The sequence below is a fragment of the Falco punctatus genome, assembly GCF_963210335.1.
Source record: "Falco punctatus genome assembly, chromosome: 6".
In the NCBI taxonomy this organism is placed as follows: domain Eukaryota; kingdom Metazoa; phylum Chordata; class Aves; order Falconiformes; family Falconidae; genus Falco; species Falco punctatus.
The window spans coordinates 84,767,621-84,792,289 of NC_137585.1; the positions used below are offsets into that span (position 1 = coordinate 84,767,621).

Genomic DNA, 24,669 nt, shown 5'->3' on the forward strand with positions numbered 1-24,669 from the left:
GTGACAAAGGCTGGACACACATGTTCCAGAACAATTGGAAATGGTACAAAATACACATCATGCACCAACACAAATAGTATTTCCTGCAAAATTGTATTTTATTTTTTTTTTAAAAAAAGGAAGTTGGCATAAACGCTCAACTCCTACTTAACCCCCAGCATCTGGAAATGAGATGTGCTTTATAGGAAGTAGTTTCTAATCCTCTCTGATCTCCCCATGAACAAAAAAGTTAGAATGGGCAATGATATAAGGTAAACATAGATTGTGTTGGTACAGCCTCAATTTTTAACTTTAAAAAAAAAGGATATTTAACCAAAAACAAAAAAACCTCATAAATACCCTTTTCAACCACAAAGCTTGTCTTCATTTAAGTTTGCAGGACCTGTGGTCGGCTGAGATAAACTGTATCTCAAGAAAGACATTACAGTTGGCAGAGGGGGTGAGTATACTACCACAGTCTTTCCTTCCTTTTCCTCCAGTGTATCAGCCAATTTCTCCTTTGCAAACAGACCTGAACGATATGCAATAGCAAGTTTTCCTTTCCTCAGAGGAGAGGAATAAAGGCTGAGATCTGTGTTTGAAAGTAGTGATTCACCTGAGAGTAACAATTTTTCAACCTCTCCATCCTTCTAGATGTCATGATTATATATATTTCCCAAATTTAAGCAGATAACATTAATTAATGTAGATACGTAAAGCCAGGAGAAAGTAAAAATCGCAATCCTGTGGCCAGAAAATTCTCGAACGGAGAATTTAGGTTTACATCTATCCCAGAGCATTGCCACATATGAGTAAGCATCAGAACAGAAGGATGTGTCACATGGGGTTCTCCAGGGGTCTGTCCTGGCTGCAATGCATTCCAGTATTTACTTCATGATTCAGAGAATGCATATTAAATTTAGAGATGGCAAGAACCTAGAAGGAAATGAAAGTATTGCAAAGGGCAAAATAATCTTGACAAAGATGGAAATAAGGTCTGGGGAATAAAAACACAACGTACCCCCAACAGAGTAAATTGAAGATATCATAAAAGCGAATGAACCACACAAATACAGAAGAGGAAATAGCTGATTAGAAATTGGTTCTGTAGAACAGGACCTTGAACAATATCAAATAGGAGCCAAACGTAAGTCAACATCAAGCTATGGCAGGTTTCTTTAGGTACCAACAGGATTCTGCATGCACCCAAAAGCCAGAACATAGTACGCAAAACGTGGAAAAACCCTGCACAACAAGGCACAGCTGTGCTACAGCCATGTTCTCACAATACAAAAATAAGTAAATAAGTAAAAACTCGTGTGGCCAGCTGGAAGGAATGCAGAGGAGAGCTGCGAGAACAGCCAGTCCTAGTGAACATGACCCTGGAGGAAAGATGGAGCAGCGAGTTATTGAATCCAAAGAACATGAGACTAAGACATGGCAATACTGACAGCCCTCAAGCACATAAAATGCTGCTGCAGGGAAGGATTGAACAGTTCCACATGTCCATCTAGGAGAGGGGAAAAAGTAACAGGCTTAAGTTTTAACACTTCAAGACAGGGAATTTTCTCTGTTGGCAAGAATAGTGAAATGTGGGAACTGACTGCTTGAAGAAGGGACCAGACAAACCTTCCTTGAAAAAGACAATTGACCCCACCTCGGAGTAAAGATAAACTCCAAATGTCCTTTGCAGCCCTATGATTCTTAGCTTGCCTATACATATATTACCAAAAAAGCAAGCAAAAAAGTTAACATCCCGGATCCTTTAAAAGCAATCACTTCATCATGACTAGTCAGACTCTTTCACAGATTAGATAACCGTGCCTTGCTGTGCTCTCATTTCTCAGCCCTCCCCAGGTTAGCACGTACCGGAGTGGCTGCCTCTACTCTCCAGTTCCCTGCGCGTACACCAGGGCTATTTCTGCTTTCTCTAAGCAATGCTCTACAGAGGATACAAAAGCCTTTATGGATGATTAATAGCTAGCTTTCAAGGCTTAATGATTTGGCTTAGAAACTACATCTTATAGATCAGTCAGCTAATCTAGATCTTGGCCAGCTTCTCTTCTGCTCTTTCCAACAGACAAAGTGAATATTCAGCTTTCATGCTTTCAATCATTTTTCTCCATTATTAACCACCTATTCAGACAACTATTCCCCAGTTGCACCACTTTGTTCAACAGACCATCGCCAGCGCATTCCCAGCGGATAAGCAGAGAAACCTTCAACCTTGATCAAAACAAAATGTTGCTAAAGGCACAGAAATAATTCAGGAATCAGTGTCCAGTTTTGCAGTACTGTGTATTTTATTTTCCAGGTTTGGGCTCTGCAACGATGAAACTGCATTATAGCTAAGGCAGAACACACCGTTTTACTACACATTGGGTAATGTATACAATTTCAAAGAGCAGAAGTTCTTTCCTTCTGTTACTGGAAGAAAGATGAATAATAATGTTAAAATTAGTTACAGCCTGTATGTGGTAGATGGACTGTTGCCATATGGTGGTTATGTAAATTAAATGACAAAATAAGGATCTAGCATTTATAAGCAACTTTTGCACACTACAGACACCCAGTCTGCCGGTGCAATACCTACTAGCCTCCACTTACAGGAAAAGATGACATCAAAATTTCTTTCCAAGGCTCTGAACAATTATTTCCAGGAAAACACAAATCTCTTACTTGCCTAACATACAAGAAAGTATTAAATCCGACCACCACTCTTGTGCATTATACAAAGTGGTCTTCTTGTTCTCCAATTAACTTCAATGTTTATTTTCACTCACTAAAATGATCTCCCATCAACGCATGACTCTGTCGCCTGTCTGGAAAGGTGCATGACTGTATTTTGTGGATGACTTACATGCCCAAACATAGGGCAAAGATGATTTCTGTCTGGAGGACTTGAAGCCACCTATCTTTTTCCTTGACTAAATAGGGAATTTAGGACCAGCTTTAGGAGTCCTTATACCGCATGTACCTGTCATTGCAACTTAAAATGGGGGCTTCAGACAAGTGGGCAAGATGCTTCCCCACCACCACCATTGCTCAGTCAACTTCAAATATATTCCAGAGCCAGCATTTCAGACTCCATATGTAGCTATCACATAGCAAAGTGTAGATGCACTTACTAAATACAATTGAAAATATTTCAGGTTTTTATTATTTCAGCAGGCAGGGACAATAGGTATCAAGAGAAATAGATAATTGGAATAGAAATCAACAGTTTCTTCTGAAGCTGGGTCACTATATTAAGAGACCAACTCTCATTTCTCAGGTTATAATAAAAGCATAGCACGTGCTATAGAAAATAGAAGCTGCAATTAATTAGGGTATATAACAGCTTCATGAATCCCTGACATACAGCACAGATTAGATTCAGGACTCCTACTGTCCCACCACACAAAACCATGACTATATTTTCGCTAACCATATGCACAGAGGCTAATTAACACAGAATCCTTTTTCCTTACTGAAAAAGAAGTCTTCAGGCTTTATTAGAAGAACAGGAAAGCAATTAACTAAAGATTAAAGGGGCTCCATCTGCGTGACGCATAATAGAAATTGCCAAAAGGAGCAGGAGACAGGTAACACAGGATATAACAAAAGAGAGGAGGGAGAGAAAGAACAAGCAATAAAAGGTTAATATTAAAATCACAATTGGAGATCTTTCTCAGTAACCTGTTCGAAGTCAGCCAGAGGGGACAGGTCTGATGTAGGCACAAGCTTTGGCAAAAGTGTACAGCCTCTGCTACTCAGGTCAGATCATTATGGTCCTTTCTGGCCTCATAAATCTAAATTACATCTGTATGAAGACAGATGTGAATAATAAGCATAAAATCGAGGAAGGGTGTAACTCTAAGTAGAACTAAGCCCCTCACGTTATCATTATAGCAGAGGCAGTATGTAAAAAGCATTAACTGCTTATTCGTGACATCTCTCTCTCAGTATATATCCCTCTATCAGTTTTCACAGGAAGTGGTACATCTCATAGGGAGTAGCTGCTTGGCATCTTTCTGAAGAAAGACTACAGGACTGCTCCACCAAAAATGATCTTCTTTGGCCCTTCTATCACAGGGTAGCATTGGGTTTGTAACATATGATCTCCTGTACAGATTTCCAGCACTGGAACTTTATTTAAAAGCCATAAAAGCTGTATAATCCTGTCTGAGTGGATCGAACGTAGCTATTTTCTAGCACAACTTGGTGCAGGTGGAAGTCCCTACATAGAAAGTGTCTGTATTAATACAGTCTGGTCTTTTCCCCTATGACAAATTGCAATACATACTAACTGGCTTACTACTGTCAACATAAAAATTGGCATATATCTGAAGTATCCCCTTGTAGCGGATACCATAGACTTGGGAAGGGGAAAAAAGGGAAGTATGATATCATTAAGAAAGTCAGTAAGTCTCAGGGGTTTCCAGGGTCCTTTGACATATACTGCTAGAGTGGTCAGAGGTCCTGAGCATTCATGCTAGAGTGAGATGTTAGATCTACTTAAAAGTATATTTTGATGGAAAGATGCAGACATGAACCACACTGGTAAGCATGTCAAAGGGCTCCTGCAACACCACGGATGGATTTGTCTGCCTGGAGCTCCATATGAGACCCCATCCAAAAACGGGTACTGCCACACACTGCACCACGGCCCAAGCACTCTCAATGAGCAGGGGGAAAGCCAGCATCACAGGGCCTCTCGGGGCTCACTGAAAGCTGAGCATTCCTTAAGGATAGTGACCAGCCTTGTGGATCAGCTGGCAAAGAGACTGTGGCAGTGAATTTGGCAGGCGAAATATCCTGTTAATTCATTTCCCCTGCAGATAAAAACAGCGTGCATGTTGGATGAACAGCTTCTCCCTAATGACTGTAACTGGCCATCACTGATATTATCAAAAACACAATAGCCCTGAAAAAAGAGCTTATTCCCTTGAAGGAATCAATTATCTTTTCTCTTGATACAAAATAGAAGAATTTAATGGAATGGTTTCTTAGTTAACAATTGCAGGGCACTATTTATCTATAAGAAACTACTGAAATCCTGCTGTTTTCAGTTAGAACAGAAAGATCTGCAAACCCCAAGCGAACAGCAAGAACTGAAAGTTCATGCTGGTACCGGCAGCATTTCACTTACCTTAAAGCAACACATAGGCTGCAGCAGGGAAATAATCATCTATTCTAACATTGATGCAACTCATACACACCTTCTTATGCTTCAGATGTCTGTTAAAATCATCTGGTTGCTAGGTATATTCTGCAACTGCAACAGCTGTCCCTATGGATATGAGGATGGAACAATCCTCCAACTAAAGCTCTTCAGAGCCTGGACCCTACTCTTCACTCTGTGGAGCTGAAGCTTGAGCTACCTGCGTATCTCCAAGCTTAGAAGGAGCAAGAGATCTGACCTGGTTGAAAGGGCTGGCTGCAACCAGAGAGAGAAGGCCAAAAGAGAAATAGCATTCTTGGGAATCACAAATGACATACCTTTCATTGTTCTCACAAAGGGCTGTGGGGTCAAGGAAGCTGGCAGAGATATTGTACTAGCAGCAGGCGCTGCAGGCAGTGAAGGGCTGGGGTACAGCAGGAACACCCCAGGGAGCAGCACACGTGGGGCTGCTCCCCAGGCCAGGATGAGCTGGGAGCTGGGGGGATCGTGATACTGGTGAGCCGGGCAGTCTCCTCACTGACTCGATGCACTCCCACAGTACCCATGCAATGCTAAGTTTCAGTATGAAATTTCAGCATTTAGTACCTTGAGTCAAGATTTCTGGATGTTCAGAATTGCAGATATAACCGCTGCAGAGCACTCGTTTGCAGCAAACCCGTCATTTCACAAAAGCATTAAATTTAAGCTGCACACTATGTGGATCCGATAAATCTGACACAAAGTGCTACAGAGTGCTTGCACATGCAAATGGGCCCGCAGACAACTGATCAGCATCCATGTATTAAATCCCACACATCCTGAAAAGGTCTGATTTGACTGTGTACAAACAGAATAACTGAGTTCACTGCGTATGTTTTATACAGTATACATAAACATTTCTTCCTAGGTGGAATTACAAGGTGTGAAAATAGGAGGTTCTGACGTGTCATGACTGATTTTAGCCATCATCCAAGGCACAGAACAGTCACTATACTGTAAACTGACCTCTGTGCCTCACGATAGCTACCAACATAGTGCTGTATTCCCTGTCATTACTGCTCAGAATATGAGAGATACTGAGACATTTTCCCTTTTGAAAAAGAAAAGAAAAAAAAAAAGAAAAAAGAAAAAGTTCTTATTTGGAATTGTTGTTGTTGTTATTATTATTATTAAACATTATAATAATAACAATAATTATTATTATTACAGAAGTTTTGCTAACTTGGAATTGAGTAGGCATCTTCACCAAAAACATAAAGGAGATGGTAAAGGAGATGGTATCTACCTGTAGACATCACCCATGTTTTTCCTTTCCAAATGAAAAGTCTGGGAATATAACAGAACTCAAGGTCTGAAAACAACACGTTTACAGTTGCTAAATAACATAACAATGCCGAAATTTCAATTTATGACATCTCTTCCACCGTCCCCAAGATAAAGCTTCTGCATTTTAAAAGGTGGAGGTAATTTTGCTGTCAGCATTTTGCTTTTTAAATATAGAGGTAAGATAAATGAAGCTTGGATAGCAGGCATTAATAAAGTACAATTCCTCTGTTGTTAGTCAGTAAGGGATTAAATAACAGCACTGAGCTAAAATGCTACTGAGCAGCACAGGTTCTCAATGTGCTAATTTTGAGAGAGTGCCTGAGCAGATGCCACCTAACCCTGTTACAATACATTGTCCCCAGCTATCCCACAGCCCTGGGGACAAAAACGAACACAATCAAGCAAACTTGGTCTTCATCCTTAGAAATATCATCCCAGAATGTCAAATGCCACAACCTAGGAACTGCTTACAGAAATCACATTAATGACTCAGTCCTGTGTCACAGACTTGACCAAGGCTGACCTTTCCACAGTCATTTGTCTTCACTTTTAGATATATCCACCTCTTTTTCCAAGGATGCGCTTGGACTAAGCGGCCGTACTAAAAATACCGGTGGATTTGCCACCCCCGCAGCGCGGCGAGCCCCGCCCGGCAGCAGGCTGCGTGCTGCCCCCTGGCGGCTGGCTCGGCATGGCTCGGCCCGGCAGCGCCTGCGACACCGAGTCACTCGGGTGACTGCAGCAAAAGGCAACGTTAGAAAGGCCTTTTTTGAAAACAGCTGCGATGCAATAATCAAATAACTGATTTTCATGCGCTCCTCTGAAAATCAGACCGGCAGGAGCTCGGGTGACACAGCCCGACCACCCACCTTGCCCATCCCATCCTAGAAAAGGACCGAGAAGGGCAGGTGGCCTCCGGGCATCCTTGGGTTTCCTCTGCACCGGCTCCCCACCCACATTCAGGCTCTCTCCTCAAAAGCCACCGCAGACCTGAAAGGCCTTACCCTCACTGCCTCTGAGCTGCTCTGCCCAGTTTTCTTCATGCCCACCCCTCACACCAAGATTTTCTGGTGCTCTGTTTGCACCCACATTCCTTCCTGGCTCAGGGTCTTCCCACTCCTCTTCTGACATCTCCCTGGTCCAGGGAAGAGGATGTGGCAGCACAGCAGCGGATCGACACAACTGAATAATAACCATAGTGATACTGCCCTGCCTGTCCACACGCAGAACACTTGCCCAAAGCCCTTCATTCTTTATACCAAAGTGAAGACAAAATGAGGTCTTAAGATTGTAAATCCTGCAGGGCAGGAATTACACTGCTCCTCTCACATGCACCCAGGAAAGAGCAGTTCAAACAAATACACCAGCCTCAAGTGTTTTCATGAGTCTTACCACAGTTACCTGGTTACTCTGATGAACTTTGTTTATTTATTCATTTGGTTTTGCTCCAAAAAGAAGGCACAGCTCCACAGCCAGCAAGCCCATTCAGAGCAGGAGAAACTCGGATTTCTTAATGCTTGAATTTAGTTATGTACTACCATTCATCGGCTCAGAACGACAAGTTAATGACTACAGAGAGAACAAATCAAGGGCACCAAACCTCACCTGAAAAAAAAATAAAGAAAAAAAAAAAAAAAACTGAGAGAAATAAGCACTTCACTTCTGACGTAGACATATAGAAATAGTGAGAAAAATAGGGCTGGACAGGGCCTGAAGATTTCAAGCCATTCACTAGGTGCCTAGTGCAGGGACAGAAACATTATTCCTGGCAACTGTTTCACTAATCTATTTTTAAAGGCATAAATATAAAAGGATCCACATTGTTCCTGCCTGGATCTCTCCCTGCTCTGCCTTGCCTTTTACAAAACTGCCTTCTGGGAGACTCCATAATCAAATCCTCAACTCCCAAATCAATTGTGCTGTATCACCTCACTCTCCAGAAAAAAATCACTGACCCAACACTATCAAATGTCAAGTGGTTTCAAAACAACTTTCAAAACAGACAACCAAAAAAACCTACTTCAAATAAATCAGGTGTGTAAAGAAGCTAAAAAAAAAAATGAGCAGAGAAATAATAATTCAGCATAACTCAACCACAGCCAAACACAGAAAAGGTTAAAAATTGAACTGGGGACTACACAGCTGAGTAGGAAGATAACCACCTCACTACCTGATGGAAACAGAAAAACAGAAAGCATCTTCTACAAGGGAAGAGATTTTTTTATGAAAGAATGAATTGTCCTGTACACGTGCTACTGTAGCTATCATAACTAGTTTTATCCTATCCTCCTTTAAGAGATCCTTAAGGAGCCTTGCCCCCCAAAACCTGTTCAAAAAATTATCTTAATGAATTCTACTACTTTTAGACCACATTGCCCTGTGTTACACTGTTGTAGGCATTAGAAACCAATCTACTGAGATGAGAAAATCAGCTACAAGATACAGATATATTATTCTGTATTTCAAGATGCAGAATTATCCTAGTCTGTTAGTCTGTTTTGGAAGCCATGAATGCTAATATTTTTCTTGCCATTTCCTACCATCGTGAGTCAGTCCATGGCTGAAATTCACAAAGAGTTTCAAAGGTATCCTCCATAATTCTCAGTACATGTTTTTCCAAGATGAAATTTCTTCTTGAAAGGAAGTCTCACTCAAGACATACTGAGCACTTGACTCTGCATTGCTGCAATCAGTTAGTTCCCATAACATTTACAGAAAGATAAGACAAGGAAAACAAACATCACTGCATCCTGATAAGGTGACTGTAAACTAAAAGACAGCTTACTGAAAACAACTCTTAAAAGTGCAGTATCTCCAGTATCACCCTGAATAGCAAAAGAGCAAATCCTAAAGACAGAATCATGAAACAATGCTAATTAAACTGTAACCCAGAATAGCAATAGCCAGATGAAATACAGTTTATGAGATGTTACACTGCAAAAACTATGGCTTGCACGAATGGAACTGATCCCAGCCCGACCTTCTAGACATCAGTGGCATTTAAAAAACCAGTCCCTTCAGTCTTTTAAGTATGGAAGACCATTTTCATAATGCCTTAGTAGTTCCAAGCATGTTTCCAACGTACTTTCTATACCAGCTGTAAGCATTTTCACTTACAGGAATCTGCAATATCAAACAGTTGGCTTCAGTTTCTAGGAACGGCACTACGGCCAAAAAAGATGACCCAAAACAAACAAAAACAAACAAAAAAACCCACCACCACCGTCACTACCCCACAAACACTTCTGATGTTCCCAAGATGCCCCCAATCACCAACTGCAGGAAGAGTATGTTAAATTCTTGAAGTCTCAAGTCAGGACAGTCACCTTGGCACTGCTCTTACATAAATGATGGGACCAAAGAGAGTTTATGCCTATTGTCTTGTCTTGGTAACAACACATTGCAAGGGGTGAAGCGGTTCCTTCAGAAAGGCATCTACAGGCCTCAGAGGTTTCCTAGAGGTGATTCTAGCTTTGGACACCAAGAGAAGAGGAGGTAATCGGTGCAGGTCACCGAAGATGCTGCTCACAGGCAGGTTTTTTCTTTGCCATCAATCTCTACAAACGACTCTCCAGGATAGCTGTCTCCAGGCAGTGAGGGCACAAGTAATGTTTAGATAACATTGAAAAAACAAACAAACAAACAAACAAAAAAAAAACCAACAAAGCCCCCCCAAAAAACAGACACCAGGTTTACCATGGGACCACTGCTGCCACTGCCTGCAGCAAGTAGAAGCAAAGAAAAGGATACTTCCACTGCTCCTTCCCCAAGGATAACTAGGCATGGTCAGCTGGAAGATGCCTCCAAGCTGCTGGACAAACATGGGAAGGAGGGAGGGAGCTTGTGACAACACTAGCAAACTTCTAAGAAAAGCAAGCAACTTGCAGCAATGAAAATCTACAGTCATGGTCAAAGGGTCTTACAAACATCTGGGGTGACAGCAAGCGGTTGGGTGCCAATAGAAAGGTGCTGGAAGTCAGGTCATACTAGAAAGAATGACACCCATATGCAAAGAGAGTAGAAGAAGCTTCGTTTTTCAACACCTTTTTATGTTTAAACTGGCAGGTTCTGTTCCCATACAAAGTATTATTTCTCTACTTTATTATTTTCTGTTCCAATAGCACCTGTATTTCACAGGTTGGAAGGCTGCTGTTGTAGCTATTTAAAAGAAAATCTGGGACAGTTTCACCTCAAGGCTCTGGTCAACTCCATCATTTAAAGATGGATGTATACACCTCAGCCTTGCTATCTAAACTCTCCCCTAGTAGCCCCTCAACATTCTCTCAACTTTCTTGTTTTCATTCTGACATGGTACCCGTGCAAAATTCCATGTCAGCATACCAAAAAGATCATCTTGGGCATCCTTATTTTTATGTCAACACTTACATCCTTATCTATTCTGAAGTCACACATATGCACAGCACAAATTATGAAACAGCACACATGCAAGTGTTATGGGAGGAGCAAATGTCCACGTTTACCTACTGAAATATAACAAAAAAGTCACCCTCATTTTGATCAGTTCCAAGCAAGGCGAACAGAGGTATGCACCTTGTTTTCCTCGTTTATACTAATGGGAACAAGTACCCTGAGCCAGCATAGACATCTGACATTAAACCCTGCAAATCCAGACACCACCTAATCTACTACCAGTTTGACACCACGCAAAGGAATGTCTCAGTTTTAGAAAGTTGTTCTCACCTTTGTATCTGAGAGATATTATCGATCTACAGTTACCTGCCAATATCAAGAATGCATTTTTGATGGAAAATGCAGCTTTATACATTCAAAGGATGGAATGTGTCTATTTTAGACATGTTCATTCTTAGGTAGTTGTGTTTCTTCAGAGAGTGATAGTTCAGATTCAGATATACTGTTATGAAGTAAACTGATAACTGTATTTTACACATCCACATCTATTTTAAGTCTAAGCGGCAACCAACCTGCCTTGCCACAGGGCAGTGACTTTAAGCCACCTTGCCCACCCCTTTGTTTGCTGCAGAAACAAGTCAAGCAGAACTGTAAAACCACAACATTCTGGAGAATAAAACATCTGAGCAAGGCAGTGAAAAAACATAAAAACATGTGCATGCAAGATATGTTGTAAATCCTGGACTGTGCTTTTTGTTCTGTGTTCTGCCCACTGAACTCTTTTAGGTAACATCAACAGCTGTAGGAAGATCATCAAAACAGGCTGTTTTGCCCCTAATAAAGGAGCTGAGCCCCAGGCTCAAAGCACCTAAGTAATGTGAAAGAGCAAACCCAGCTCAGCCAGGAGAGCTGAACTAGCTATTGCTCTGGAAAGGTTTGTGCTGAGTGGACAGACCAGGTAAATCCAAGTTGCCTTAGATTGAAACGGCAGGAAAACCACCACCATCAACAAAAAAAATAGCACTATTACCAGATGCTAATAAATTTAGTGCAGTGCATCACTGAAACAGAGAACCTCAATCCTACTTATATCTGAGGTAAAACCACCGTAAAATCTACTTTTGAAGAATAACATTATAGCAAGATACAAGACCACATCCTCCTCAGCCATGGAAATCTCCCAACTATGCCAGCATTGCTGCTGGCAATGCAGTGAAACGGTACATTGTTTAATCTGAAGAAAAACATATTCAGTCTATGTGCTATCAAAGGCTCAGGCTATCTTCATTTCCCACTAAATCCTCCAAAATCAATGATAACATTTCCTCATTTGAGATGTGGTTCCAAATATGCAGCACTTTTATTAAGATTACCACTATCTTGCCAGTCCCCAAAGGGATCAATGAACCCAAACAATCCGAAGTTTTCAAATTCCATTCCACTTTGTGTCCGTGAAATTACAGCTCTAAGACTGTAACTCAGGGATGCTGGGAAGCAAGCTCGCTACAAAAGGGAACTAGACCATATTCCACATCATTCCCTTCTGCTCCCCTTTTCAAGATGAGTGGAGAACCTTTATACCCAGCCAGCAGCCCCACTTGAAAGTCTCCTTGTTAGCAAACACCAGGAGTTCAGCAATAGAGGTACCGAGGTCCCACGCTCCGCTGCCCCTCATCCCCCACCCCACAGACTGGTCTCTCATTCTGGTTAACCCGTTGTTGCATTTCGCTATTCAGCCAAAGAGAATGACGTGAAATACCTAGCCACAGTCCTTTCTGCCATCACTCAAACCCAATCTCATTTCCAAAGGACTTCAAGCACTTGACCAGTCACACAAATCCTTCACACAGTAGCTTGAAGATCGTCCCAACAGAAGCCAACCAAAACCAAATGCTGGTAACAACACCAACTATCTAAGCTAGTTTTCTTTATTCTCCTATAAAAATGAGAAGACCAAACGCTTCAAGCCCTAGAATCTTAATAATGCAGAGAGAAAAGACAAGTAAAACACAAAACCAGAAAACACTCCAAAATTAAATACAGAAAAATAAAACCAGGAAGACCAGACACCCTCAGCTGAGAGACGATTAACTAAAGAAAAGATGGTTTTGAATCAGAACTCGGTATTAAGACTTCAGCAAGTCCGATGCCTTCAGTTTCACTTCTTTATGCAAGATTTGACATCAATTAAAGCTAGTTCCTCAAAGCCTTAAGTGTTAGAATATGTATGCATCACTTTCAAAAAAAAAAAAAAAAAATCAAACAGGCTGCCATACAGAATGCTTAGATCATCCTCAAAGTTTTCTGTAAGGTATCTCACATCAATGCTAAAGAAAAATTTCTTGTAACAAGACTCAAATGTAATCCTGAAGGCCCACTAAAGAATTTACAATTGTCTTTAGCTAATCCAAGCAAAACAAGCCAAACGAATGTGCAAGACAGCATCGTAATTAAAAACTCGTATCCAGGCACATTAATGTGGAACCCTGTGCATAAGTGCCCACATGGACTTTGACTATACTCAAAGCTTTATTGCAACTTTTCAGGATTTGTTGAAAAATATGCATTGTGTGCATTAAAAGCAGCAATTAGCAATCCTGTTTCCTTCAGTTTTTGGTTTCCTCCCATTCCAGATGTCTGCATGGAAAGATTAAAAAAAAAAAAAAACCAAAAAACAACCCAAAAGTCAATTGAAAAAGTCCATCGTAATCAAATAATTTATTTTCATTACGGGAAAAACAGAAAACAAAGCTATTCTGTAAGTCAGAATGAAGAAGAGACTTGTGCTTCAAAAGAGCTACCCACTAGACTTAACTTCATGGGAAGATATTAAAAAAAAATTTAAAAATTGTGGAAATTGCAAATTAAGCCACATCTCTAAGAAGAAATACGCTACCCAAAGCTTCAAGTAAAACAAGCCATTTTTGTAGCTGTTTATCTACATGGATGCAGAACTGGAGATCCTTTGGCAGAAAGCTTACCTTTGAAATGGGAGTACCTTCACCTTCACATATTTCAAGATGCAGACTGCACACTTGTCCAGAACAGACAGCAGAAACTGCAAGAATTAGCTGAGAAATGAACAGTGACTCTATCACTATGCCTGTATTTTAACATCCTAACCTCAATCCAGAGGCATTCAAGAACATTAGTTAAAATGCACTTCCATAAATAGCTTGGTGTTTTCTTTTACAAAAGAATAGACAATGAATATGGCAGTTCTGTTCTTATATCCAAACCACAAAAAGAAGTAACATTAGATGGCCACCACATTATTTGCAATGTAAAAGTAGGTAAACCCTACTTTCTTATTTAAAAAAAAAACAAAAAACAAAAACCAAAAAACAACTCCTTCAGCATTAATATTCACTTTTGTTTTAGAAGGACAATAAAAACAAGCTTTTCTCAGCTAAGGAAGAGACACCTTCACAGGGAACAAAAAGCCAGTTATCAAGAGTGTTTCCCAAAAATACAGCAAGGGTCAACCATCAGTGTGGAGAAGTGTTCACTCCACAAGTGCCAAATTTTTAATAACCAAAAAAACACATTTATTACAACAGAATATTACAAACAACTAGTTTTAGTTATCAAAGAGTAAAACTTTACAAAAATGCAAACGTAATTTATGATTGTGGAGGGACAGATATTCTGGGTTTACAAACACGACACCTTTTTGTTTATGCACACTTAAATGTCATTTCCAGTCTGCTTTATTTTCCATCAAATACAGTACATTTATCCAAACAAAAGCATGTACATTCAATATAGAACATTTTGAGCAACAGCTACAGTCCAGCTCCCATTCACAGTATTTTTAGTGCAATGCACTAACAGGGCCAAATATTTCTCTATCCATAAAAGTATTTTTACTCCTGATCTTGTGATCAACATTTTTAGATATATTTTATACAAAAAGTATATATGAACACGAGGCACCTCCCTAAGTAAGGGAGTGAACCTATATAAAAAAACATGGTATTTCTTTTGATGTACAATACCTTTCAAATTGTAGCAATTTGACACAAATCACTAAACAAAATATTTTCTAAGTATAAACAAAAAAAAAAAGAGGCCAAAACAACAAAAAAAACCCCAAACCATTGACACATGAAACCTGCCAAGAATTTCATAATGGTAGGCATGCAACTGGTTTACTACAGTCTTGATTAAAAGGTTAAAAAAAGGTATCTAAAACATTTTCCAAATTATACAAAGTCAAGTGCTACCTAAAGTGGTCATTTATGATCTTGAGAGAAAAAATATTTTGAGTTTCTCCCACGCTATCCTCCCTTTTTATTAATATTTAATGAAATAATCTAACATTATAAGTGGTTGTGCACAGATTGTCTGTCTATAATACATCAGCAAATATTCACTACCTTCATATTAACATTAGTGTGTTGATCTTTCAAAATATAAACTGAAAAAATAAACTGCAACTATCATTAAAGTGCTTATGTATAATTTTTTTTTAAAAAAATTAAAGAATAGAGGAATGTGGATATTCTTGTAAACTTCCTAGATGTTTACAAAGTTTGCCTGTGAACCACACACAGAAACAAAATGGAGATCTTTGAAGTGACTTCAGTACAGTGAAATTCAGAATGCCCCAGAACTGGGAAATTAGTCAATATGAACAAACTGATGTTATGGCAAATACTAAAAATTAGTACAATTCAGCCAATATACACTACATTGTTTGCTCTTATACATTCATTTGTAATAAATTTAAACCAGTATAAAACACATTTACCAAAGTAGGATATCACAAAAAAGGTAAGAGCTGTTCATCAGTTAGCACTACCAGGGAGGACCAGTACGCACCATGAGCTCTCCGAAGGTATTTCCTAAATGAGGAACAAAAAATCCTCTTCCAAAGCTGCTGTTCATTAACTTGCCTCTGTACTTTTTTTCGTTTCAGAAAGTTCCTTCTATACTGCGTCAAACCTCAACTGCACAGAGATAACTGCTAATTTAGAAGCACGTGTGCATTTCAACTACTTCACTGTTTTGGGAGGAGGCACTGTCCTACAAGCAGTCAGAATGTTTACTAATTTAGTAAAGAAAACAACAGCTTATGAAAATATTTCCTCCTTATAGTACCATTATCAAGGTATCAGCAGTTCCAACAACAAACTAAAGTCTTTTTCATTCATATGAACTCCAAACTTTCAGAACATCACTTGAACCTATCTGAGGAGAAATGGGAATAAATTAATACTTTTGAGTTTACCCATATAATTATGTTTTAAATTACACAACATAAATAATTTACAAGGCTAACTTTTTAATTCTTGATCAAAATGCAGAAGTCACTCTTCCTCTTTAATTCAGGGTCCAGCTCAGTTAATTTTTGAAGTTCCATCCCACCTAGACAGGATTTGTTACGAAGTCACAAAAGCACCAGATTACAACTTAACATAGCTGGGTGGCAATTCACTACGAAAGCTGAACTCAAATCAAATTACCTCCTGGGAAACAGCATTTCAGAGTTGAAATATAGAAAAAGGCACATACACTTGTGGTTTTTTTCACCACACATGCTAGAAAGATAATTCTGAATCAGGATGTTAAAAAACCTTGGTGTAACTACTCTTTCTCTTCATTACAATTTTTTGTACAATCCTCCAACCTTCAGACATCAGTCAGTCATTCTGAAATACAAATTCACCATAGATAAAAGTTTTTTTTTCCTTTTTTAAAAGGTTATTTTAAAAATAGGCCATCTTTAACATGAAGGCTACAGAAAACTGAGAAACTACAAATACATCCCCTCCAAGTGTAAAAAAACTCCCAGAGTACCATATAAACAGAACTTTAGAAAATTCTTGGCCAGACTCCTACACATATTTAGGCTTAAAAAAAAAATCTTGATGAGACTCAAACACTTTAAAAAAATAAATGACCAGCAGTCTTCAAACCCATGCTTCTATAAATAAGCCTTAAAAGAATCAAATCCTAAATCTGAGGATTTTAAAGGTGTTTGTAAGCACCTAACATATACTGATTTTAAATCAAAGCAATTAAGCATCCAAATTACATTCCAAAAAACAGTTTGATCTCCTTTTGTTGACAGGGCATAGGCAATACACATTCAAGTTTTAAACAAATAAAAATAAATGCACGAATGACAAATTCCAGTAAGTTCATAGGGATTTTTTCTGTCAACAGCTTTTACTGTAGTACCTTTAGTACTTCTTCAACTGGGTCACAGAGAAGTTAATTAACAGGTTATGTTACTCAAACGAAAGCATTGTTAATTTTAAAAAATCACTATTTTAGAAATGTACGTATATTATCTTGATTACAATAAATGGCTTAAGACAATGTAAAGAGTTGACTCAGTACAGTTTAACCTAATTCTATTCCAACTTCCTACAATGACAAATTTAGAAATTAACTCTTTTCCAAAACGCTAAAAACAAAATTTAAGAAAATAAAATTTGACATCTACCTTAGTATTTAAGCTGCTAAACGTTAAAATCTATGGAAGAATATGTTTTCGGCAATAGATCAACAGCAAAAGAAAGGCAATGGTTTTGTTTTGCTTTTTCTTAACAACAACAAAAAGACAAAACATTTTTCTTTTTCCTCACCAGACAACAGCTTTAGATCTTGTACTTCTGCCTTTGGTTTTGTTTTCTTCAGGTGAATGAGATACATTTGCTTTGTGGGTTTTCTTATGATGTTCTAGAAAAGCTTTTCTGGCAAACGCTTTCCCACATTTATTGCATCGGTGCAGAGAAAAGTTTTTTGTTACTTTTACTTCAATACCAACATCAGCTCCTTCGTACTTCTTATTGGGAGAATTGGAGGTGACATCCTGTTTTGAACCAATCTGTTTTGTTTCATCCCTCTGAGGGCCTCTTTTTGTAACCTTATTTAGAACAAGATCAATTGGCTTTTTTATTGCTCTAATTTCTAAACTCGCAGTTATTTTCCCAAGGTAGCGTGGCGACTTTTTATGAACTACAGTTATATGTCTTATCACATCACGTTTGCGACGTGTTTCGTAAGAGCAGAGTGGACACCTGTAGTATTTAACATAAATGTTATTTCCATCTGTGTGTAATTCAATGTGTTTTGTCAAGTTCTGTTTAGAAGTAAATTGGCGTTTACAGAGTTTACAGTAAAGCTGCTTGAAGTCAAAGCCAGCTGAAAGTTTTGGCTTCCTGGTTTTTTGCTGGCCACCTGCAGCAGATGCATTGGTTGGTTTAGAGGTTGATTTAGTGGTTGATTTACAAGTTGATTTAGTGGTTGATTTAGAAGTTGATTTAGGGTTTTCAGGGTCCTGTTTAACTTTATTTTTCTGTGTTGACGGTGTGCTCTTTTTCTCATTTGAATGATTTGTTCCCTTTAATTCATTCTGTGGAGAAAGGGCAATGGAAGTGGGTGAAGGTTCTACAGAATCTGCTGGTTCAACTTTTACTTTTATTTCTGTGCCATTGGCAGTATTGTTGGGTCCTTTCTCTCTTTTAGAGTTCTTTCCAGAAAGAGTTATCTTGTGAACAATTTGCATGTGCCTTTTCAGCATTATTTGTGAACTATATTTTCTCTTGCACAGAAGGCATTTGCATGCAGTTAAATTGTATTCAGCCTTTGAAGACGACTTTTGTTTTCGGGTCTTAAAAGATTTTTTAGCAGAAACTGTATCCAAGAACAAAGGTTGCCCAGGCTTTGTAGCTATATCAGGAGTAATGGAATCCCTTCTTAATCCTCTATGAACTTCATCGAAATGCCTCCTTACGTTGGCTTTTGTAGCAAATGATTTATAACATACAGGACAACTTCTACCTAATGTTACAAGAACATTCTTATTTCGCCCTTTCATGGAGCACTGATTTGGTTTCTTTTTTGTTTCTATGTACTTCTTTAGCTCTTCCATCTTTTTTTTGTGCACTTTTCGAATGTGCCGGCGTACACTGCGTCTGGAATGAAATTCTTTCCTGCAAAGGCAACATATCAACTGGTGGCCAAAGTCAGAATTATCCAGAGAGTCTGAATCAGGACTTACTGCTGGAGGCTGTTCTTCAGGAGTAGGTACCACCTTGTTTGTAACGGGATCAGCAGGAGGTAATTCTACAGTCTCCCCGCCTGGGACTGGGGCTGGAGCTGAAACAGTCTTGGGTTGCTCTGTGCTGGGTTCCTGTATCTGCACTGGAGCTTGATCAGGGGTACTACTACTTTCTATGTTCTCATCAGGGCTATCAGTCCTTGACACATATTGAAATACAGCATTCTGATTAGTTTCTATAGGTTCCAATTTAACTACATATTCTTGCTTATCTACCCTTGGATAGATTGCTTCCAGGAGGTCATTTATGGCTTGACTCTGTTTATCATTTATATCTGGGAGGTCTGTGAAAAGAGGCAAAGGTATTTTTAAAATATTTGTTAATTTCAAATTATTTAAATTTCAAAGTATCTTTTAACCACTGCGCCAATTCAGTCACCAAATTTGCACAAATCCTGTATTTGTAATTTTCCTGACTATTTATATTTGGAGGCTTTGAGTAGTCATTGTTATCACATCTGTACAAGTTACTTTTTTATTAAAAGCCAATACTGGAAGTACACCCTTCTAGCATGCCAATGCAAAAGCCACCTAAACTAAAAATTAAGTTTTCCTGGAATTAAATTGATCTCTAAAAACCAGTATCAATTGCAAAAATAACATCACACAACTGAGCTTGTTCTACAGGTGTGAAACTAAGCCTGCAGTATCATTAGAAACTGATATTCTTACTGCTGGAAATGGGTGTTCTCAATAAAGGAACCTAATTCTGGAAATAAGCTCTTCTCTGTGAACTCTGAACAGTCCTTAAGAAAGAATGAAACATCTGTGTAACCTGAGTGCTGCACGAAGATTTAAGTACCTTAAGAGAGAACAACTTCTGGGGCAGGGAAAGCTTTTAGGAATGCCAAAGCAGTTAACAGGCTCAATGATACAGTAAGATAGTAAATGTTAAGGACAGAAAAACCCTGTATTATTCTGGGGGGGACGGGGACGACACACGACAGGACACTGTACTAATTCCTCAAAACAATAAAAACTCAGCCAAAGGCGTTATTTTAAGAAAGGATAACTTCACTGAGGTTTACTAAAGTTCACCCTGTGTTCTGCCCTGCTAATGAGGGAGCACTTAAAAAGCAATAAAGAAGGATACAGGGATTCTCCTTGTTTGTGTGACACCAGCAAACTTCTCAAGCTGAAGTCTGCCTTTGAAGTACTGTTTTAATACACCCATTTTCCAAAAAGTTTATTCAAATGCTTTTGAAGCACTTACGCACTTGGCTACCACAATGTTAACTCGTGTTTCCTTGTTGTTTTACCAGAAATATTAGTAATTTCACTGTCTGATAATTTTGCTGGATACCCCCTAGTTTTTGTAGAATGGAAGAAAAAAACCCAAAAAACAAAAAAACAAAAAACAAAAACCAAAAAAAAAACCAAAAAAAAAAAACAAAAACAAAAAAAAAAAAAAAGAAAAAATTGCTCCCATTTACCTTCACGTCATTCATGCTTTTACAGGACTCAGTTCTTAAATGCCAAATTAATACAGTGACCTAGCTCCCAGTACGATATGCTAAGCATCTGCACTGGCATGCCTAAGTCAGGGTGCTACAGCAAAAAGACAAGGCATTGAAATGATACAGTTCAAAATTATCCACGATGACTTAAAGATGTGATTCCTGGTAAGAGCTAATTAAAAATCCACACTTAGTCATGGTTGATCCTTCTACACTGCCAGCAATACATGAAAAGAGTGTCAGTGCAAGAAATATGCTGTTTTGTTGCTCAAAACCCATCTTCTAACACTGAATTTTTAGCACCTTTTGCAGTCAGTTTCAAATGGGACTTTCTATATAATTTTTATCAAGGGTAGAAAGTCCTTCCTATTTTATAGCACCTTATTAGACTACTTAATGACTACCTAACTGAATACATCTCGAAAAGTCATCAGGGAATAGCCTTTGGAACTTTTTACTGTGTGGACACTCAACTGTTATTCCTACCTCTTGTTCACTACCTTTTAATCTTTTTTACTGAAAAAAAACTGCCACTTTATTCAGTAACCATCAGACTCAATTTTATATAAATTGTAAGTATTTACATAGGTTTATTCAGAACATGTAGTATTATTCTCTTCATTTGCACCCCTCCTAGCAAACAGTGAACGATGAAAGCTAACCAGCCAATTAAATGAAGGCTTGAATGGCAGGAGCTGGATGGGAAATCTTTACTCAGGGTAATCTTATTTTGCTTAGCAACTTTTGTTTCTAAATCAGATGCACTTCTAACCTTGCTTCGAAAACACAACTCCTCACATTTCACAGAGAAGTTCTGTGACTCTCTACAACTGGCCAAGCACACTCATTTAAGGAAGGTGACAGTACTAGCCTTTTCACCTTCTCCTTCACGACAGTAGCTGACACAATGTGGGAAAAGAAACACCTAAATAAATCTCTGTTCCTAATTTTTGAAATATTGAGGCAGGAAGGCATTTATCAAGATATAAAAATCCTCATTGCACCTATGTTGATCTAGTCAAGCGATCAGGATAATTAGAAAGCTTTACATTACATTTTTGAATGCTGGCACTTTTCCAAATTATTCAGCTTTACTCAGATCAACAAAAGGTCATCACTGGAATAAGACTTTAATAAAACCCTTTTTCCATAAAAGCATTATTCTTTAAGTTTCTCCTCATCATTTAAGTTATTTTCTTTCAATAATAATGTTTCATTTCTACAGCAAAGGTGGTGGGCTAGGCATGATCACACAGAGTATCTTAAAGCAGCATGAGGTGAGGTGAAGTGGTGGGAAAGAGATAGTATTATTGGAGCACAAGCCCTTAAAGAAAAGAGTGAACTTTTAGTCTATGTTTCATGAGTAGGACTAAAGGATTGTGTGAATGACAATGAGCATTTCCCAAGCACTGGAGAAAATCACAGATATTGATCCAAGCCACTTTACAGGATCCAGCTGAAGTCCATCAAAGCTATGCTGATCTAAAACGGAAAAGCTTTGTTAGATCCATACTTTCCTACAAGATTTATTTCCCAGTCCTCTGGCATACATTTGGGCACCTTTCACAGTAAGAAAGGAAAGACAGGAAAGAAAAAGGAGAACACCACTAACAGTGACACTCTTCATTAAAAGGCTGGACATATAAACTAGTTATCAAATTGTGACCTTAACATGGGTTAATGCAACCTGAACTCAGTTGTTAATGCATATTGAGTCAGTGCAGTGCCTTCTTTACTACCATAGGAGTGATCTACAAATGTTAGTATTGAAATGTAATTCCGCTTCTTTTTTGCAATTTGTTTCTGGTGTGTTTTTATAAATTACAGAAAGATAAGTTTCTCAACTTCAGATAGCTTTATTAAATATTTCAATTAGTATGACTTACTATCATCCATCTGGAGACTTGGAGGACAATAAAACTTTTTATGAGTAATTAAATTTGGTAATCCTCTGAAGAGACTCCGGCACAATTTACACTCAAAAATGGTGTCCACATCCTTTAGCAAAATATGTTTAAGTTGTTTAGTTCCTGTAACAAAAGAAACGTTACACTTAAGGAAGGTATTCTGTTCATCTTTTAATTCACATCATCCCATGAAAGTGGAAACATTTTAAAATGTGACGATCATTAACAGCATTTTATCTTATGTTAATGCTGCTTCATTGCACTGTAAATTCGTGATACATGCTCTAAGTTTCACTATGAAAACAAGACTAGTTTGAAAAAAAAAACAACAAGGAAAAGTCAAGGATCACACACATTACAGTCTACAGGGAAAGCACGATGATTTATGATAAAAACTAATAGCTAACATTTGGAAGCAGTCCATACTACAGTATCTGGTTGCTGCATACAATTGCCCAACAGGGAAGAATGAGCGCCTAGAGCATTTGAAGATGACTGCAGTATTTTTTCTTCAAGTTTATCCAACACAGCTAAGAAAATAAGATATATACAGCTATTTCATGTAAAAACAGCACCTGGTAAGGCAAAAAAATAAAACATACAAGAAAACAAAGAGAATAACTAACAGGTCAAGCAATGTTACTACATCTGGGTATCTGATCCAAGATCAAGATGATGATGCTTAGGCAATAAAATAGAACTGCAGACATATTTTCAGTCTGCTGAAAGGAAAATGCATATAATTTAAGTCAGAAACTTTTCTATTAAAACACAGGCAGTGTGGCAAACTATGGAGGCTTTCCAGACTATTACACACTGTATATTCCAAAAAAACCCTGAAGATGTTTGATGTAGCACTGCTGATGTATTCCAGCTCCTGCTTTGCTTAAAGAACTAAAGGCTTCAGAGTTGAAGTTACACTTTAAATCCACTCCTCCATTTCTCATCTCATGAAAATTACGAACGTAATGTCTACAATTAGCAATGGATTACTAAATGATGAATACTTACCCACTGCAAATTAGAAAGAAATGCTAGCTAGCCAAATTCAAGCTAATTTATCTTGTTTTTTTTCTTATAATGGATTTAACCAAAATTAATCAAAATTAGTCCAGCAAGCAAAAATAGTGAAACTCAACCAAGAATAAACAATACCAGTCAACTATGGAACAGCATCAAGACACTCTCCAAGCTGAAATAGAAATTCTTCAGATTCTGTCTATAGAATAGAAAAATACAAGAACAGAAGATTCTGTCATCACCGACATGTCTCTTAAGAATTCCTTTTAAAGACCAAACTCAGAGTCACATTGCAGAACTATGTGCTAGAACTCAAGTAATAATAATTTCGTAACAACCAATAATTCCTCAATACAAACAGGCCTTATCAAGATCAATTTTTATTTCTTGGTGTAAAAGTAGTACAACAAATGTTTTTAAAACTGGGTTTTAGCAAAGAACAGTGTCTTCTTCAACAATTGCTTAAAAATAGGACCCAAACTTGACTATCTGAGCCTACCGTCCAGTTCCTGTCTCCTCTTATGCCTTTCCTGGGCCACAGCCATAGCCTCTTGTCTTTTCTTCTTACCGCTCTTTCCTCAAGTGTTACTAACCTCACCATCACCTGACCTGTATTTTTACAGACTACTGAACAAATATTTAGACGTAGTGAAAACCCCAGATGTAAAAATTGAACAGAATTCCCCCGAAAGCAAGTTGTTTATTCAGATCTCACCAACAAATGTTGGAATTTCTGTATATAAAGAAAACCACTGACAAAAACCCAGCTGAACAAAACTGAAGATGTTCCATGCAGGTAAAATTCCAGTAAGTTACCAAACTATAGTTCAAATAAAAGACCTCCTATTTGGTGATAGCACGCAATAAACCAAAATTTGGCCATGCTGTTGATGCGTGCCCTAGCCACAAACCACACTCCCAAACAAAACAAAACAAATCATCTAATTCTCCATTATTTCCCAATCAAGGGACACACTAGTGCCTCATTCTCTCTCCCATTATACTCATACTTCAATCTCTTTCCATTCAGGAATAAAATGTTTTTCTCTAATCCAAATTATTGGCTTAAGAATTACTGGATGAGATTAAAGGATTTATGACATACTGGAGGTCAGACTAGATGACATGGCAGTCACTCTCACTTCAAACCATCCTTATGCAACTATCAAGATTTTCACTGGTGGGAGTAAAAAAATAATTGGTCCTTTTGAATTAGACTGTAGACCTTTAGAGACTCCTGGAAATTTAAAACATCCACTGGTTTTGTGGACACAGCGGGCAGAGAAAAAAACCATCTTATTCTTCAACAATTACAGATTATGGCAATGAGCAGTCAGTCTTCTGCCAGCATATGTTGCCTCCAGCTTACTGAAGCCTTCTCTTTTTTGTAGT

At 38.4% G+C, this 24,669-nt stretch overlaps 1 protein-coding gene across 3 annotated transcripts in view; it reads right to left on the minus strand.

The window, feature by feature from the left end:
- Positions 1 to 14,511: 14,511 nt before the first annotated feature.
- Positions 14,512 to 24,669, minus strand: part of ZNF800 (zinc finger protein 800) — a 54,595-nt gene continuing 44,437 nt past the window's right edge. For all 3 annotated transcript variants that reach the window (XM_080393937.1, XM_080393935.1, XM_080393936.1), the window contains 3 exons: positions 22,237 to 22,380; positions 17,416 to 19,177; positions 14,512 to 16,008 (listed from right to left, as the gene is read on the minus strand). In XM_080393937.1, coding sequence (XP_080250063.1) covers positions 15,999 to 16,008; positions 17,416 to 19,177; positions 22,237 to 22,380 — 1,916 coding nt within the window. In that variant the 3' untranslated portion in view covers positions 14,512 to 15,998. The remainder of the gene's footprint in view (positions 16,009 to 17,415; positions 19,178 to 22,236; positions 22,381 to 24,669) is intronic.